At 41.7% G+C, this 19,213-nt stretch overlaps 1 protein-coding gene across 2 annotated transcripts in view; it reads right to left on the bottom strand.

Moving 5' to 3' along the window:
* Positions 1 to 396: 396 nt before the first annotated feature.
* Positions 397 to 19,213, bottom strand: part of FGF9 (fibroblast growth factor 9) — a 56,738-nt gene continuing 37,921 nt past the window's right edge. For both annotated transcript variants that reach the window (XM_065049871.1, XM_065049879.1), the window contains exon 3: positions 397 to 1,635. In XM_065049871.1, coding sequence (XP_064905943.1) covers positions 1,390 to 1,635 — 246 coding nt within the window. In that variant the 3' untranslated portion in view covers positions 397 to 1,389. The remainder of the gene's footprint in view (positions 1,636 to 19,213) is intronic.

The raw sequence follows: 19,213 nt of genomic DNA, 5'->3' as shown, positions 1-19,213 counted from the left end.
TGACAGTTCACACTGAAAGCAATTTTCCATAAAAGATGTTACAATGGCCCCTATGGAACTTGTATAATTTTGTAGTAGATAGTCAAGTGCACAAATAAACATGTTTACAAGAGTGATCCTGTTAACCTGGTTCTTGCCCTCTAAAGCCGGTATGTGCTATTTGTAGAATTTCAAAACTAGTACAACTGTTGATATTACTTATGTTGTTTCTGGCATTCTGCTTTAGGAAAAAAAAAAAAAAAATAAAAGAAAGCATATTTATCCTTCAGCTTTGGTATAATCTGCAATAGATTTTAACAAGTGTATATTCCAGCCCCTATATTTTCCACAGCTGTGAAGTTTACAATGATGTAACAAGTCACTTTATCAGAGAGGAAATATTACAGACACATAAAGTTGAAGACCCAGTTTTCTCTTTAATCCTCTGGGGGTAAGCTATGAAACAAGCAGTCAGAAGAGTGAGGACTCAGTGTCATGAGTGGTGTGCATATTTGTACAATAATATGGGCACAAAAGAGATTGTCTCCTTCAGTACATGAGGGTCACTAGAATTTATTATTATTATTACCTTTTTATTGTTTGTTGTTTTTTTTTTATCCATGCACCTTTATATTTACTTGCATGAATTTACCACAGGTTCACAGTGGCCTTTGCCATCTTAATGCTTACAGAGCCTAAAGCTTCCAAAATGCCTATCTGGCCTGTACATATTTCATTAAAAATAAACTCTATATAATAAATAAATATATAAAATAAATAAAATGTTGCCTTTGGAATTTCTATAAATAAATTTAACTTTTTATTTTTATTTTTTTACTAAGAGGTCTTTGCTTTAAACTCAGTGGGGTGAGACCCAGAGAGCGATTAACTGAAAAGTCTCTTGTTTAAGTAAGACTGCACCCTCCATGCCTTTGTAAATGCAGCGTACACTTGAGCAGGCCACCAGCCAAAAATCCTGATGAATCAAAGTATGGCAGCTATGCTGATACATGACGAAGTACAACTGATCAAAAATTTAAAAGCGTGTCTATTTCCCAGCATGCATCAGGCCTTCCTCCTCTTCCTCCTCCTCCCCGTGGCTCCTCTCTCTCGCGCTCTCACTCCCATTCATCCTTTCCCTTTCTCTCTCTCTCTCTCGCACTCACTCTCTCACGCTCCCTCTCGTACTAAATCAAGCGAGTGGGCATAGGCTCTCCTCCAGGAGGACAAACCTTTAAGTGCAGGACAAAATCAGCATGTTCCATCCAAGCCTCCATCATACATTATGCATGCGACAAAGTTTGGCAACAGTGGAGCTGATGTGATGACACAGCTAATCAATAAGAACCCACCGCATGAAACCTTTATAGTGGTTACTTTTTAAGGGCTCAAGTGAAGGAATTGTCTTTGTCAACTTTGGCTTAAAATATCCTTATATAGTTCCGGTACTTTCTCAGGGTCCACTGGTCTAGGTAAAAAATGTGTAAATTTTTGATGCCGTTTAGTCCTAGTCCCTTCTCTTGGAGTCCCATCTTTATTTAATGCAACGTAGTATCGTCTTCCAGTGTCCACGTGTTTATATAGATTTGATGAATATGTGTTATACCAGTTTTCTTCAAACTGCTCTCTGAATACACACTCCTGGGTTAATTTTTCCTATGGAAAGAAAAGAAAAAGCAGTAAGAAAATAGATTGCCACAAAAATAAGCTGTTTGTTCAAGAATTACTATTTTCATGGCTTGAAATCAGTACCTCCCTTCTCAATTCACAAAATGAACCATTTCAACATTCCCAGTTTTAGCTAAGAAAAGCTGTATTGCTGAGTATTTCATTAAGCAGTCACAAGGCTGGTCAACTCTATGTGAAACCAACTGATTCTCCAAAAGCTTCATTGCCCATATCAAAACAGCAACAAAACTGAAAATAGATATTTTAATCTCTCATCATTCCCAAGCAGCTCACAAGACATTAGTGGAATTGTATAACTAATTACTTCAATCATGAGTGCAGGCATTCAAACAAACAGACATAAACAAATAAAACTGGCTTGCATGGCTGTAATACAATTTAGGGCCTTAAAATCTCTATGTCCTTTCATCGCATGGTAAACTCAATGCATTTCATTAATTTAAAGAGATAGAATTTACTACCTTTAGTGTGGTTTATTATTTGTATCACAGAACTACAACTCAAGAGAGCTTCAACCAGGAGCACAAACTCCTCGTGCCAAGTTGAAGTTAGGCAAGGAAAACTCCTTCAGGCTTGCTTTACTAGGATTGTCCTTGTGTGTTGCCCTACTGACAGGACCTCCTGAAGACATCAACCATTAATCAGAACCCCCTGCCACAGACTCCCATGACTTTCAGTTCACTCACTTATTCAGTCTTTGTGTACCCTTCTGCATACTTTTGGTCTACATAGATGGGGGTTTGCTTAAAAAGTAGCCACCTGATAATCAGATTCATTTTAGGAAGGATTCACACAAGTGATTGAGCAAGAAGACTGGAAAAAAGGTGGCGAGATCTAGCATGGGACACCTGACGGAAAGATGGGAAAATATAAGCCTGGAAATAGTCTTTTCAACTGGCACAAAAAAATAATAATGGTAATTTAATAGTCTTTTTTGATAACCAGAGTTCTCAGTTGAATAGCACTCACATCAACCGAACTCAGCTTGCAGCTGAGGATCAACTTCTAATTCTTACAAAGATCCATACAATGCACTCTGTGCATGTGTTTCACAGACATTAAATCTTGAAACAGTCCTTTTAGACAGATACACAGAAAAGAGAAGCAGAGACCAAGGCCCAGATGCAGCAAAGCATTCATGGCGCCTAAGTCTGAACACAACTAAGGAGCCTCAGATCAAACTCCAGCGCCCCCAAGAAGCAACCATCTATGGCTTAATACAGGAGCTTCCCAAAAATCACCACCATTGAAGCTTGCAGCTTGCCCTGGAGCTGCAGGTGCCTTTGGAGCCACCTCTGCTGCTCAGGACCTCAGCCCACAACCCTTTCCCAAAGCATCTTGTGTCAGCCCAGATGTTTCACTGCTGCTTTGCATAGCAAGCACACTGCACCCGGGGCAGAGCTCTGCAGCCCACCAGGGCTGGGGACCCTACACTCCTTACAGGAATCACCCAGGAACCATCTCACGTGGGGAGCGCAACCTCTGCGCAGGTGGGGAGAGCAGGCTGGCAGCCCTCTGCACCCCTGTGAATAGGGTCCTGGGCTGCAAAGCCAAGGTCCTCCTCAGTGTCTAAAGGTTTGGGATTTGGAGGTTTATTCTGAATTCAACCTGTCATAACTCCAGCAGAGCAGAAAGGCAGCAAGCAAGCAGCTCCTGACTTTTCCTTGGATGGGCACTGGGAACCTCATCACCCCTCAGGAAGGGTAAACCCCCAAGAGGACCAGGTTTCGGAGGTTAAACTCTTGAGTATACACTATGTCAGCAGCCATGTCCCTGTGTGGACCCGAGTGTCTGCAGCTTGCACAGTCACAGAAAGCCTGTGGCTGAGAAGAAGACAACAATCCCATCCCTTGCACCCTCTCCTGTGGTTTGACCAGTGGACTTCCCTTCCTTCCGGTCCAGCTGAGCATCACACACAGCAGCATCAGCACGTGCGCAGGCTGGCTGTAAGTAGCAATTTATTTTAGAGGCTCTGCTGACCATAATATTTTTAATGTGCGAAGTATCTCAAACACAACAACACTCCATACTGGTTACAGGGAAAAGCAGCACAAATGTGTTTACGCTAAATCTTTATCTCTGGGCCAGATCCTGCAACCTCCTTTTGATAATTGCTTCTATGTCCCTTGACAGCTAGAAGCTGCAGCAGCAGTGAGTATTACTGGATTGCAGCAGCAGCTGAAGGTTAGACACATTGCAGTAGTCCCCTCTACAGCCTCAGCATACAAACTATTAAAAAACTATTCAGCTGCTATAAAGATTCTCTTTAAGTACAGCTTTTATTAGTGTTTTATTTTGCATGAGTTTTAAAATGACTTTGTTTTAAGGCAGAAGCAGATGCTAAGATGCTATATGCTAGGCCTATAGGTCCATGGGGAAAAAGAAACTAATTCATATTGTTTTCCTGCTCTCAGAAGGCAATAGGGTCACATGACAAGCACTGCAGAAGCACTCCCTGCTAAAAATAGCAACATTTTAGGAAGATATTTCAGTCCTGTCTTGAATTCATTAATTATTCACTTCATCTGCATTTTTTTAGTATCATCATAAATTTCTATCTTTGCAAGAACAGTACTTCCCCATGCCCTGAAGGAGAAATTTTAAAATAGCCTCTTTTTATCTGACAGGTTTGATGGATCATGACAGTGCTGAGAAACACCTAACTAGCAGACCTTGAATAAGGGGTTTTGCATTGTACTGCACTCTGGATGAGTTCAGTGGATTTCAAGCTTTCAAATTCAATCTTAATTTTACAAGCTTATCCTGGTTTTGCTTTTCACGCTCTTATAGCACAACTAAATCTCTTTTGTCTGTCATCAAAATTCTCAGAAATTCATGTATAGACAGTGGGGCAAATACTTCAACATGACCTTGACACAGTGTCATGGTTTAACCCGAGTGAGCAACACAGCCACGACAGCCGCTCACTCACTTCCCTCCCCAACCCACATATAGGGGAGAGAATCAAAAGGAAAGGGAGAAACTTGGATTGAGATAAACACAGTTTAATAAAACAACAAAATACTAATACACTACTAGTAAATATATATATGATAGAAATAGAATATAAAATAAAAGCTACTCAATGCAATTCCTCACAAAATCTGTCCATACCAAGAAGCCAGTCCCAGGAAACAGCACCTGGTCCTGAACAGATGATCCCAAAGAGAGAAAAAAGGAAAAAAGACAGAAAGGCACAGAGGCCTCTACAAAACAGCAAAAGGCCAAACTAAACATCCCAAACAGAACTCCCCACACCTCCAATAAAAAGAGTAAAGAATGTGAAGAAGCGAGAGACAGACTGGAAGGTCCCGACTCTTCTTAAATATGAAGTATGACGCTAATGGGATTGGAATACTCCTATTGATCAGTCTGGATGTCCGTCAAGCTCTGCCTCATCCATGACCCCCTTGCTCGATGCCTCACACCAGTGGGCAGAGCACTCAGAAAGTCCTTGGCTCTCTTAACTCTGTCCTGGGTATTATCTCTTGTTCTCAAACTATGTCCAAATAATGACCGTGCTAGCTATGAAAAAGAAAGGTTTCTAACTGCATGAAGAAAATTAACTCATTTTCAGTCAAATCAGCACACAGAGCAATCAGGATGCAGGTTCAGATATGCAGGGACACTAACAATCACACTTTCAGAGAAGTGAAATTATTTCTTTATAAATTCATCAAACCATTTCCTTCTAGGCAACCTAGAAATTCTGGTTGTAGTCACAGACCACTGGAGTAAATCAGTGTTGGTTCAGGCCCTGTAAATAATGCAGAGACCAAAATCTCAGAACACCCTTTTTCCCATGCCCTGGAAGATCCTTATGATAATGGTTTATCTAGTACCACAACAGACAGAAACCAATAATGACCAATAGTCATCTATGTAAAATCATAGAATCATCTAGGTTGGAAAAGACCTTTAAGACCATTAAGTCCAACCATTAACCTAACACTGCCAAGTCCACCACTAAACCATGTAGTACCACAATACTACTTAAGACTAGCTTACACTCATGTTTTGTGCACACATGCCTTTATTCAAGCCAGAAATGAGCATAATACATGGGTGAGGCTGGTCCATCCTGCCAACAAGCACCTTCTTGCTTCACCAGTTCTAGCATGGGAAAGCCTTACTGAAAGCAAATTCTCCCAGTACGGGAAGGAGATGGTGTTTCCTGATCACAGGCAGCTTGCATTTCCCCTTCTGACTATGACTTTCACAAAGTCCCTGTACACACAGTTGAAAAGCAAGATTTAGCCCTAGAATACAGCAAGTTTTGCATACTTTTATTCTAGCAACTGACTTCTCTGTCATTTTCCAGTGCCAGTATTTCCTTTCACCACACTTAATGTCACTAGACATCTTTGTCGAAGGCTGACACAAATACCAAGCATACCCAACTGGAACAGCTGTGGAAAGTAACCTGCATTCCTGTGAAAGGGAGGCTGCCTGGCTTGATCAAATCACTTAATTTAGGAGCCAAATAAGGAGGTCACCTCAAAATTATATAAATCAGATGTTTCACAACATAGCACATGTTTTCTCTGAGGACTGTTCATAGAGTATTCCACTACATTAGTGACTGATTCTTATTTTACTACATTTCCACACTTTACCTGGGTATTTTTAACCCGTTACTTAACTCAGAACATTCAAATAATTGACTTGTGCAAAGATGCACATATCACAAGGGCAGAAACCCAAGGCAGATTTAATTCAGAAGTCTGCTAATGCCTGGTCACTGTTAGCAATGCCAGAATCCCTTTACCTTCCTACATCACTCATCATCTAACCAGAAAGAAAAATAATTATGTTATCTTATTTCCAGGTAGATTGATTAAAAGTGAGATTGCAAATTAATAGCTACCACCATCAAAACAAAAGATTTGCCAGCTTGTTTAAAAATAGATATGCTTGTGAAGCAGCTAATTGGATATTTAGCAAACATATGTATACTGTCCAGAGAATAGTTTAATGTCTCTAAAGAATGGTAAAAAAATTATGCTGCATAGCAATCGAAAGCATAGTACGGGGTCCTGTATAAAACAAATCAATATTCTTTTTTTCTTTTAAATAACTTTACAGAGCTAAAACTCCATTTTATTTTGTAACCTGACAAAGGAAACCTTTACAGACCATCATTCCTAAAATCACAACAAACACATTTCATGTCTAGCAAACTACTGTTTTTTATGCCATATATAGTTTTCCCTTTTGCAACTGCTACACTAACTCAGTAGAGACACTTCACAAGAAAGCACCTAATCCAGAAGTCCAAACAACTATTAACAAGCAGTATATTTGATATAGTCAGCACTTCCTACACACCTGCTCCATGTTATTGCCATGTTAATCCACACTGTCTTAATAAAATAATGTTTAAATATTTAGTCTCTTAAATAAATTCATGCATTAGGGCTATATGACGTTAATAAAAACTGCATATGTAGTTTCTTCTTCTATTCTCTTCCAAAGCGGTTTTCTTTGCTGTTTTGCCTACAGATACACACATTTTACACACAGCTGGCCCCTCCTATGCTGTAATGCAAACAGCCTCTAGAACATGCTATGTTCAGCTAATAATTAACACTCATCAAGAGTTGTCATAAATAAAGGTGTAGTTCAGCATTTGCTGTGGTGTTGTCTGATCTCCCATGCTAAGCCTGTAAGTCTTTGGCTGGGAGCACAACCTCCAGCCACAATGTGCAGCCAAACACCAGTGGCCAAGCAGCAGCATGTTCCTTTCCAAGTCAGACAGCAGTACCAGGTGAGGCCTGCACTCAGTGTCTGACTTGCTGAGTGTCACCAAGTTTTCCTTGGACAGTTTCTCCAAGTAGTGTTTGTTTCAGAATGCTTTACATAATCGTTTGACAAAACATGGAGGGGGAAAGAAAAAAAAAAAAGACATAGAAGAAGAAGGAGAAAAAAGGTCTGACAAAAGGACTAGCCGACTGTTTTTCTGTGTTTGTGTCAGTACTTCTCCACAAGCACTTCTGAAAGACAGCAGGAAACCCTGCTGGGCCAGAAGAGAGACCAAACGAATAGCCAGGCACCCACGCTGCCCCTCACATGCATTTCATATTCCATGGTACTTTTTATAATACGAGTGAATTAGGCAAGGAGGTGTTCGGCAAAACTGCAGTTGGGCAATTGCATTCTACCTACCTGAGGTCACCTTATACTTTCACAGAGATGGACTATTCATCTTAGTTTATCCTCTTAAACTTCTAATTAATTAATATGAAGTTTATATTATACATAAATCCCTACTTACCAAAAAAAAAAAAAAATTAAAAGTGTTACTGTTCTGTACCACTGCCATGGAACAGTTATAAGAGTGCTTAAAGATTAATATCTTTCATACAAAAAGCTTGTAAAGTTCCCAAGACCCAGTTGAACCTGGTCACCTTGGGAGCATTATCATCAAAAGCTGCAATAGCCACCCAGATATAGACACCATGATGCTTCCATGTCCTGATGAAGGCAACAGAAAAGCAGAGCTTCCTGAACAAAGCAAATCAACTCCAACATCAACAATAAAATCCCATGAGATTGTCAGTGCAGCAGGGATTCCATTGCTTCTCCCCTTTGCCCCATTGCCCCTCTTTTCCCTCTCCCTTGCTCTCCACGCTCTCCTCTGGACAGACCAGACTGAGACCCAGCACTGCGCTGGCCCAGGGTTGTTTACAGAGCTCTTCTGACATGAGCTGAAGAAGGATGAGATGCCAATTAGGCTTACATCCATCTTTGCCACTGCCAAATCTGCAGCTCTCGGTTTTACTGATATCCAATCCTTTGAGATTTCAAGTTTGCAGCATCTGTCAAGCTTCAAGCATGCCCTCCCTGAACATGAAATCATTATAGAAAGAGCAACCCCACTGTGCCCAAGCTTGCATCTGCCAGCGCAGGCTGCCTACCAGCAGCCATGCTTATGTCCATATAGGTTTGATTTAGATCTGCCAAGTGCATTAGATGAAAACTCATTTTCACCTAAACACCCAGGGTCTGCTCGTGCTGCTGCTGGAAGCCATGACAAAGCTCCAGAGACAGATCTCAAGCCTCGTAAGCTGTCACAGCACCATTTCTTCGGAATCTGAAGAGCTTCCTTCTTCACAGCACAATGAAGCAGGACCAGTACAAAGTCAACTCTTAAAAAACAAAAAAGTGGGTGTGTTCCCCTCCCTTCTGCACCAGCAGGGCCAGGCTCACACTGTGCCATTAACTAGTCACATTTCTGACCTGTATTTTATTTTTGGTTTCCCTGGCACAATCAAGAACTGCAGTCATCAATGTTATCTAAGCATCTAATTCATAACGCTTGGCTGAACCCTTCCAAGAATCAGAAAGCAAGGTGGTATGCAATCTGATACAGGGGCCAGAGCCAATTTTTAAAGAAGACAGGAGAGAAGTTCCCATCAGCTTAAATGGGATTCAGATCAGGCTTGCAACAATAAAAAGGCAACAAATATTTTAAGACACTGAAAGAACCATTTCAGGCACGTTCAGATTTACTGAAAGCTGTAACTTGACCTACCCCGGCTCCCCACTCCACAAATTCTCTTCTATCAAAAGACAACATGTATGTCAAACGAGGGCTGTTATTTTACAGCTACACACACTCTTTAGCCTGAAATACTAGTTAAGCTTTTAACCAAATAGAGATTTTTCAATAAAACATGCCTTCCTTAAATACAAATAAGATGAAGCAGAGCATCAAAGTGTTTTGTCAGTATTTTTTACTTTGTTTTGTGGTTCTCTGAGCACAGAATGCTGGGTTAAATGAAAGAAAGCCCTCCTTCAGCAGAAAGTGCTGCCTTTTGCGGGAGCAGCTAAACTTACATGCTCAAAGACATTGTAAAGTGGGTGATAAAAAGTAGTCAATCTACACATTCAGTGAGTAACCCCCAAACTGGATTTATCCATCATTAGAGAAATTCCTTATCCCTCAGCTACAAGGTGTCATCCTAAAAACAACAGAATGCTCAGGGCCCTTCAGAAAACACTTTGCCACAGGGACCAAATAATTATAATACAAGGCAGTGATAATAATGTACACTATAAAAGTACCTTATGTTTTATTCATTCAGCAAGATGATTTGGTCAAGGAATGATGAACAAAAGTCTGTCTCTATATTTTGTTATCGATTTTACATAAAGCTACCTGCTAGGTCCTAGCTCAGAGGACAGGGAAATTACTGATCCCATTGTCATTCTGGATGAGGGTCATCAAACAAACAAAGCAGCACAGGCTATTGCATGTTGGAAAGATCCAGCCCTCTTCGCTGAAATGCCAAATATCTGCAGCAGTTTTGAAAACCAATAAGTTTGCCAGAGAGATTTTAAAATGTACAGTGCTTTGGTGGGCAGTACAGCAAAGGATTGATACCCTAAGATCTTTACGCAGCAGGACTGGATTGCATATGCAGTTTAAGTTGTTTAAAACTGAGGCCTTTTAAGCTCCCACCTGTTTTTTTTTTTGACACAAAGGAAGGCCAGCATTTCAAAGAGCTGCTGCTGAAGAAAAGATGTCATATTTGCCCTTTTAGACAGCAGTGCTCCTCCATTGGCAAACATTGCTCATAAGTAGTCTCTCCAGAGACAACTCTTTGGACACTTCCCGCATTATTTTTTCCCAAAGGTAATCCCACCACAAAATCATGGATCTAGATACAAAATTTATAGTATTTCACTTTCTGAGCAGAACAAAAAAAGATTCCTCTAACATTTCTCAGAAAATCCACATATCTTTGGTGTTGCCATGCCCTGACTTAGGTTATCAGCGATATAGCTGACCCAGCCTTTGGGAAAAGCTGGAGAAAGTCGGGTGGCTCTGCTCCTCCACAAGCCCCCTACTCCTCACACACATGCGCATTGGTGGACCTGTCTTTCAATGGGTCAAACTTTAGCCATGCAGTTAATTTCAGCTTTGATGAAAGAAGTTGTCAATCTGTCTGAAAAAAAAAAAAAATAGATATATAACAACAACTTCAACAGAACTGGTGATTGAAAAGCTCCCAGACCAGGCAGTTGGTCTACCAGATACCAGCAGCACACAGACCTTACAAAGAATTCAGATTTTTAAGGTATAGAGAAATAAAAACCTGATGATTTTGTTTAAACTTTATATTATTTGTGTATTCTAAAATGACTCAAAGGATTTTTCTGAAGTCTTCCCCAATAAGTTCCCTGTTTTGAGTCCAGATTATACACTAGGTGCTGTCCTAACAAAGGCATCAGCAGGCCAAAATCTCCCTTGCTATGCAAAAGCAATAAACATTTACATGTTAAAAGACTGTCTTTAGATTGCAGACTTTCACAGGCAGGAGCCCTGTCAAGATTTAGGTTTTTAAAATGATGAATACAGTAGAGCTCTTATCTTGATCAGGGTCTGCTGACACAACCATAAAATTAATTAGTGGTTTTACAGGAGCAGGTCTAATCCTGATTCCATTGAAGTCAATGGCATTTCAACCGTAATAGAATCAAGTCAAAATTTCTCCTGAGTCACAGTTGCCTCCATAATTGTGTTAAATTTGAAGAGTAAAGTTTAGCAGATTAAAGATGCACAGCCTGGGCCAGACCTCAAAAGCATGCAGTATCCACACCAGAAGCCAAGGTTTTCCTCAGCAGCAGCTGTGGAACACTAATATAAAATCTGATCTTCAAACCAAAAGTAACACCAGAGGTCTGCCTTTATAAAAGGAAGGAAAAAGAAACCAAAGGGCTTAACAAAAGGGGGGGAAATGGATTTGCACTGTAACAAGTTTTATTTCTCAAGCTTTTTGAATGTGACACAAATGAACTGCATTACTGCACATCACCAAATCAGCCTGAGCACATTCAAACTGCAAAGCAATCCTCAACCTAGACAAGAAGGTTCTGCAGGGCAGACTTTTTCTACTCCATCTTTGAAAATGATGAATGGTAAAGTTAGAAAGAGTTCCATGTTCACATCCCACTGGCTCCTGAGTCAGAAAGAGAGCACATCAGATCTTTGTCTGATGCCGTGAATAACCCCCAAACATCTCTCAATATGACACTGCTGATGATGCTCTTTTAGCTTGTCACTTCAACATGGTATTCTCAGATCAACTAAAGACACTGAACCTTTTCACACCTCTGTATTGTTAACACAGATGGTTCCAGAAATGTTCCAGGCTGCAGTGACTGGGGAGCTACACAACTGCAAATACGTGAATCTGAAGACATTCAAACTGAACATGCCCCACACTTGCTCTCTGGGTAGGATTTGAGTTTGCAATGCAGTTCGGCCTCTTTAACAACTACCTGCTGTCAACAGTGCAATACTCAGCCCCTCTCTATCCCACACTGCAGGTGATTCCCCCTCTGAGCGCTAGTGCTTGCCCAAACAGGCAACAAGCCAGTTCAGAGAGCTAAACTGGCAGAGAAGCAACCAAAAAAGCAAGCTTTCTTCTGTGGTTTTATATCCCTAAATTAGCCTCGTGTCGAGTCAGATGAGTGCTGATGTCGGAGCAAAGAAGAAAGCAGAAGCACGCAGCGGAGGCACGGTACCAGGACTGCCCTTTCTGGAAAGAGTTTTCTGCAAGATGCAAGATCACCTTGGTTTCCCCCTGAAGCAGCACCTCTAATCTCCTATTTTTGTAAGAATACAAAATTCTAGATATCTTTAGTTAGGGGAAAGCAGATCATTAAATGAAGGTTTGAGTACCATCTTGCTTTACACACACATCCCCATACATATATATCATTTCTGTAGGAGATATTCTAATACTTTCCTGTCCCAGGCATGTAGTGAGAATCCAAGTTGAACACAGAATTGCAGATCAAGGCAAGGAGATCACTGAGAGTTTTCTCTCATATAAAATTATCCTCAGACCTAGTAACCACCTGGAATTAATTCCTCTGAGGAAAATCAAAGACCTGAGGAAAAGTGTAGTGTCTATCCCACAGGACACTATTAGCAGGTGTCCCTCTTTGATGACAGGTGTTATAATCTGTGAAATTCTGTTTTAAAAAACAGACTGAAGCCTTAGTTTAAGAAGAACCACAATAGCGTCACTTTCTTGTAGAGCTTTCACCAGTATTACCTGTGTTAAGCATGTGGATTCACCCATCAGTTCTTCCTACACCAGTACCCACATCTCAAAAGACCTTTACCTTCTACAGAGTCGTTCATACCTTGCTAGGCAGGCTACAGATTCTGCTCTCATTGCCAGCGCTGGTACCTGTGAGGAACACCATCTGACAGTACTCGGCTTTCAGCAAGGCTGCCCATCCGAATATAGAGAGCAGCTGTCTGCAAAGGTGAAGCAAATGAGGCCGTAGACAAATCTTCTCAAGTAACTAAAGTTTCAGGGCTTTTCTCAGACCTACACATTCCACAAAGATAATGTCCACACTTATGAAGCTGTTTCCTGCTGTTCAGGGCAGAGAGAAAGCATTTGTGCTTCATCTCCCATCTTCCTGCAAAAATTCCTCAGGTCAACTTAAAAACTCACTTCCTCATGACTCATTATCCAGCCTAAGCTATTTGTCCTCTATTTCAATGACTTTTTTTCTCTCTTTGGTGTTAAACCTCCACGTATTTACAGAGACCAAGAGTGTACTCTCTCCATTTCCATTCTGCAAGCTAAATAAACCAAGATCTTTAAACTCTATCATTTGATAGCCTTTTCATCCCCTCTGATCATTCCAGCAAGCCCTTTCTGCACCTGTTTCAGTCACAATTAATATTCTTTAACACAAGTGACCAACTGCACTTTGCATTTAGACTGGATCCTACCGATGCTGTATACAGTGGCACTGATAGAGCTCTCCCTGAGCCAAACATGCAAATATTTTGAGCACTTTAGGTCACCAAGTCACTTCTGTGAGGCTGTCTTCTTTGCTGAAAATACTTCCCAACAATGCAACAATTTTTATAACAAAATACTACTTTTTTATGACATGATGTTTAAAGTCCCTAATAAAAACAGGGAATAAAACCAGCCCAAGGACCAATCCATAAAAACTCCACTAGCAGCTTCACTCCAATCTAATACTTTTCAACACCCTCCTTGCTGTCTTCTCTTCAGTTTTTTCACCATCATACAAGTCCACATTTTACCCACTGTAGCAGTTGTTGTATTCAATGAGTCATACCTAGACCAGCCTTTCAGATTAGCACAACTGTATTTCTCTTTTCTAGAAAAATAAAATCCTACCAAAAATAAAACACTAGGCTTGCCTGAAGCTGTTTATCCAGCTTCAGTGAACTCATCTTGCGCGTACTTCCAGGTCCTCTTCTACTCTTTCATTTAAAAGTGTGTCCCTACACCCTGAGCACAACCCAAGTCAGACTGACAGCCCTCCAGCTCCCCTGGTCCTGCCACTGGCCAAACACAAACCAGGTGGCCAGAGATCCACAAACACTCCAGGCAGACAAACACTTGTATTGTCTTGGAGAAAAGCAAACCCTTCCTTGACCAGACTTGCTCCCAGCTTTGCACCACATCTTGCTATGACCTGGGAGGGAACCACTGGGGCTGAAGATGGCCCTTCTGCTTGGCTAGATTGTCTTCCAGTTCCCTGCTTCATTTCACTGGGTAGTAACAGAAATGCTTGTGCCAGCACAAGGGAGAGGATGGATGGTTGGAGGGAAAATAGCCACTTCTCTTAGCAGTGGCATCAGCTGCCCCCACTCCCTTAGTTCATCACATGAAAGGGAATCCCCCAGCCCCATGTTACCACCCCAAGGTCTCCATCAGAATTACTGGCTAGCCCAGTTAGCAGCCACATTCAGACCACATTGCATTTCCACTCCTGCCTGAACACTCCATCTTTGTAAAGACTCTAATTCCCTTTTCATTTATATAGGTTAAAAAGTTTTTGCCTTATATTTTAGAATATGTTTCAGGGCCCTTGTCAGCTTTATTGCAGCAATTTCCATTTTATCCCTGTCCTTCTACAACTCTTACAACATGAGCTTTTCTGCAACCTGCCCATCTCCCATTCCTCACAGACCCTCTGCCAAGCACCCGCAGTCTATTAGTCTCCAGATCCTTCCTGGCAGCTTCACCCTTGCTGCAATTCCACAGGATTTCTGCATCTCTGACAAAGTTTCAAGTTTCTTTCGTATTCAGAGCCATAAGCACCTTTTTGAACTGGTCCTCTTCAGATCTCGAAGTTTGCCCTCTCATACTAACTACAGGCCTGCTTCTTGTAACTCTTCTGCTTAAGGTGGATTTACTCAGGAAGACACAAGTGGCTGTTATTGCTAAAAGACACCATCAGGTTCTTGGTCACAGGAATGTCAGGTTTTCCTGAGCAATGCTGCCCATCCGGAAAACCTGACAACTCCTCACCACCCACCTGCCCCAGGAGCTGCCCTCTGCCTCTGCACTATTTGTACCATTTACCAAAAAGGCACTTTATTTTACACACAAGCAGAAAGGCATTAAACCTGCTGCCATAGCCATTGTCTTTCCTGGGATTTGACCACTCCCAGCCCAGAAGTCTGCGCCCTCACTCAGGGAAATTGCATTTAATTCTCCCTCCAAAAATTGTTGTGCCCTGCACCTATCCTGTTTCCAGGCACAGGCACCTGCATGTACGCTGACAGACAGATAATCTAGATTATTTAAAAAAAAAAAAAATCAATCATTCTGAAGCACACGGAATTGCTGTAGATCAGAGGTTAGTGTTTAGCACTAACCAGAAAGTGTGAATGATACTGCAGGGTAATTTATTTATCTGTCTTATTCTTAGACATCTGTAGTGACCATATACTTGACTCAAATGCTGTTCCAAACATGCACTTTCAACCTGTTTTTTTCTTCACGTTGTTTTTCATCACGTTGTTTCCGTGCACCTTGACCCACCATCTGAAGGGCTGAACAGTTCCCTTATTTGCATGGAAACATAAAAGATATTTTTAGAATGCAGCAAAACAAAACCTTACCTACACTAAGCAATCTTCAGTAAACTACGAAAAATTCCCTTTTTTGTCAAAAAAAAAAATCTGTTCACCTGTCTTTGCAGCTGCATAGTCCTTCCAGGACTACAGAGACCCAAACAAAAGCACAAAACACCATAGGTGCAGCCCTGCCAGGACAATAAAGAGGCATATCGTCACCTCCCTGAACACTTACTGCGAAAACATGTTTCTTCAAGGACGCTACTCTCTCTCTTTCTCTCTCCTCCTCCACCCTCTCCCCAGCAGTTTTAGGAGCAAAAGGCACATTTACTGTCCCCAAAACACTGGGACAAACAAGTTTTCAGTTAATTTTTTGAAGGACAGCTCTTTATTACGCTATTATAAGCAACCCTGAATCTCAATTTGCTGCACATACCATGTGAGTCTGAAACCCAGAGGTGAGAATTCTCTCTCCCTGGCTCCAGATCTGGGCTCTTCAGCTCTGTCCCAGCTGCTCCATGGGCACAAGAAGCCTCTCTCTTCTATCCTTCCCTCTCCTCCCAGGCACTCCTAGCCCTCTACACCTTCTACAACAACTCCACCACCTCCCTTCCTGCCTTCTTCCTCCCTGCACAGCTCCCCTTGTAGCTGCTCCAGATCTTCCAGCTCTCAGTTTTTCTCCTTAACATCCAGCCTCAGCTACATTTTGCCACCTGCCAAGGACACAAGAAACAATAGAGACACCAGCATTTCATAGAATCATAGAACCATAACATCATAGAATGGTTTGAGTTGGAAGTGACATTTAAAGGCCATCTAGTGCAGTACCCCTGCAATAGGCAGGGATATCTTCCACTAGACTAGGTAGCTCAAAGCCCCACCCAACCTGATCTTGAATGTTTCCAGGAATGGGGCATCTACAACCTCTCTGAGCAAGAAGTTCCAGTGCCTCACCACCCTCATCATAAAAAAAGGTCTTCTTTATATGTAGTCTGAGAAGACGAATGAGGCAGATCCATGTCCATGGGAGATCAATGGGGCAGATACGCCAGCAGTGGGATGTAGCACAGCTTTCTACTGCAACAGAGTCCAGGACAGCGAGGGCAGTCGAGGCAAGGGTGTCCCATGGTCCTGCTGTGCTGGAGTTAGCACAGGACCACCTCAGAGGACAGCCTGCAGTGCAAACAACAGGCACCCCATGATGTAGGTGTTCACCATTGCCTGCTATGGGCATATCAACTGTTGATATTCCCAAAGGCAGTGGTGCAGGGCAGTGTGAGGGTGGAGACAGTCTCATGAAGGTCATGGGACTGATCAGAAAGACCTCCCTCATTCCACGATGAGGAGCACAGCTAGAACACATTTGCTAACACTCTTGCCAGAGGTGTTGGCAAGAGCTCTTTGGCACTTGGGAAGGAAAAAGGTCTTCGTGCCTTGTCTTAACACCCTTCAGGTCCTATCTGTAGTTTGGATTTTTCCTCCTCTCCAGTGACAAGCACAGTAGCTGTTGTGAAACATGATGAGTCATAGCTGCAGGCTGCAAGGGGAAGGCAAGGTAAAGGGAGAGCAGGAACAGAGCAAGGCAGGAGGGAAAGCTGCTGTCACCAACCAGCCTCCAAGTCATCGCTGTGTAGCTACCACTGGCTTCTCTACAGTACTACACACATATATCTTCAGCTTTCCCTGGATAAATCCAGGAGACAAAGAGGAACTTGAGAACAGCCACGCTATGTTAGACATTGCTGCCTGAGAGCAGGATGAGAGTCGCTGTGCTCTTTTAACCAGAAGATGCAGCAGGAACTGCCTCCTGTAGCGGTGGCAAGTTGGAAAGAGTTTGTCAGGCAGCTAATCTAAGAGGAAATCAGCACCTTGAGAAGGCCAAGAGGAACATGTCTGGATCAAAATATGCTGAAACTGCCTTTACTGTTGCCTTTCATGAAAACTGGCAGCGATCACCCATCCTGGCTGCTCTGCTTTGCCATATGTCCCATCTCCAGTGGCACCACAAATATGCTGGGAAAAATCTTCCTGTGCCAAATGTTTCAAATACAAATATAGAAGGATAGAAGTCTTCTAGGTCATTTATTTGATTCACATCTAATATATTTTTCACACAGTAATTAGAATATAAATATGATAGTGTCATAGACACAGGGCATCTATTACAGCAGTGTCAAGTGCTGCAGTACTGAATGCCCACAGAAACAAACCTGCTTAGACCCACAACACTGATATAGAGCAGGACCAGATATTTATTAAGTTGCTATTCAGTTTTGCATGGAAAACAGTTTTCCCACGTTAGAAACACATCCACAGCCTTGTAAGAGTACCTGCTCCATGACAAACCTGGTGCTATTCACAGCCCTTAGTGAGGAAGCCAAGACAGAGAAACCCACCTCCCAACACAGGCAGCACAAGGACAACTTGCTGGTGCTACAGAACCATTCAATTCAGGTGATCGTTCCACTTAATTCAGGTGAAAAGCTTGAACCTCGGTCTATGACTTATCAGTCTCAAAACTAACTTTGGCTAAACTGATCTTCTCTCTTGACAGAAAGATAATTCTGTGCTGGATTGTGCCTTGCTTCTGGTTCACATTGCAACATTTATTGCTATCAGAGTATTTCATTTTCAGTTAATTGCATTTTTCTGACCAAAAGCAAAACACTGTCACTTAAAAATGTCCAGCCAATTCTACACAAAAATCAGCTCTGAGGCCTGCTTATCTCAGTGTTTCTATGAGAGCTGACAGTTGCTGAAATATAGGCTCTAGGATTGCCAGTGTTGACAAGGCTTTAAAGCATCGTCACACTGAGTAGCCATTAGAGGTTATATTTCATTGGAAGTAATGTAATTCAATTAACATCACTCAATTAACATCCATATCATCCATCAGATTTTAACCTGAACTTTGCATTCTGGCCCTACAGATTGCCAGTTCTCCATTATGAATGGTTTCATATTTTTAGCGTCATTTCTTAGGGAAAAGAGGTTATCCAACTATATTGTACAACTAGCTGCCTGCCTGTCTGTCCCTCTTTAGGTTTTCAACCAGTTTCAATCAGGAGGCAAAGGTCTTCAAGAAAATAAAGTTCCTATCAGTTTTGCAACTAACCAGAGGCAGGGTAAAAAAGAGAAATCATTTGCGTGTTCCACTTGGGAGTGGTGAGCTATGTAATCTCTGCAAACTGGCAATCTGGTGAGCAAGGACAGCTAATACTGTCTCTTTCTCCATGGGAGAAACATAAAAGGCTGGGGAATTTGTGCTACTGCAGGGACAGAAGGTCAGGGAGATACATGATTTGGACCATGAGATACAAACCCCTAGGAAAGCAGGTTCTTTTAGAACTGCTGCTCACAGAACAACTATCTTATTAAGGCAGTGAGCTTAGTAATTTACAAATAATTTCTTGTGCACATTTCTTCAGCAAAGAATGTTTTGAGTAATTCACTCTGACAAACATATTGCAAACTTGAAACATAAATTGCACAGAAAAGTGATGTAATATTTGCTTTCCCAATCCGTGCATTCAAGCTCTATCAAATAACGACATTTCCTTTTTCTGAGTATCTGAAGTGTAGCATCACTGATTCACCATGTTTATCTGTTTAAATTATTACTCTTACTGATTATTATCAACATTACTGATTCATATTACTGTTGTTGTT

The sequence above is a fragment of the Columba livia genome, chromosome 1 (genome assembly GCF_036013475.1).
Source record: "Columba livia isolate bColLiv1 breed racing homer chromosome 1, bColLiv1.pat.W.v2, whole genome shotgun sequence".
NCBI lineage: Eukaryota > Metazoa > Chordata > Aves > Columbiformes > Columbidae > Columba > Columba livia.
This window is presented reverse-complemented; position numbering and strand designations above follow the sequence as displayed.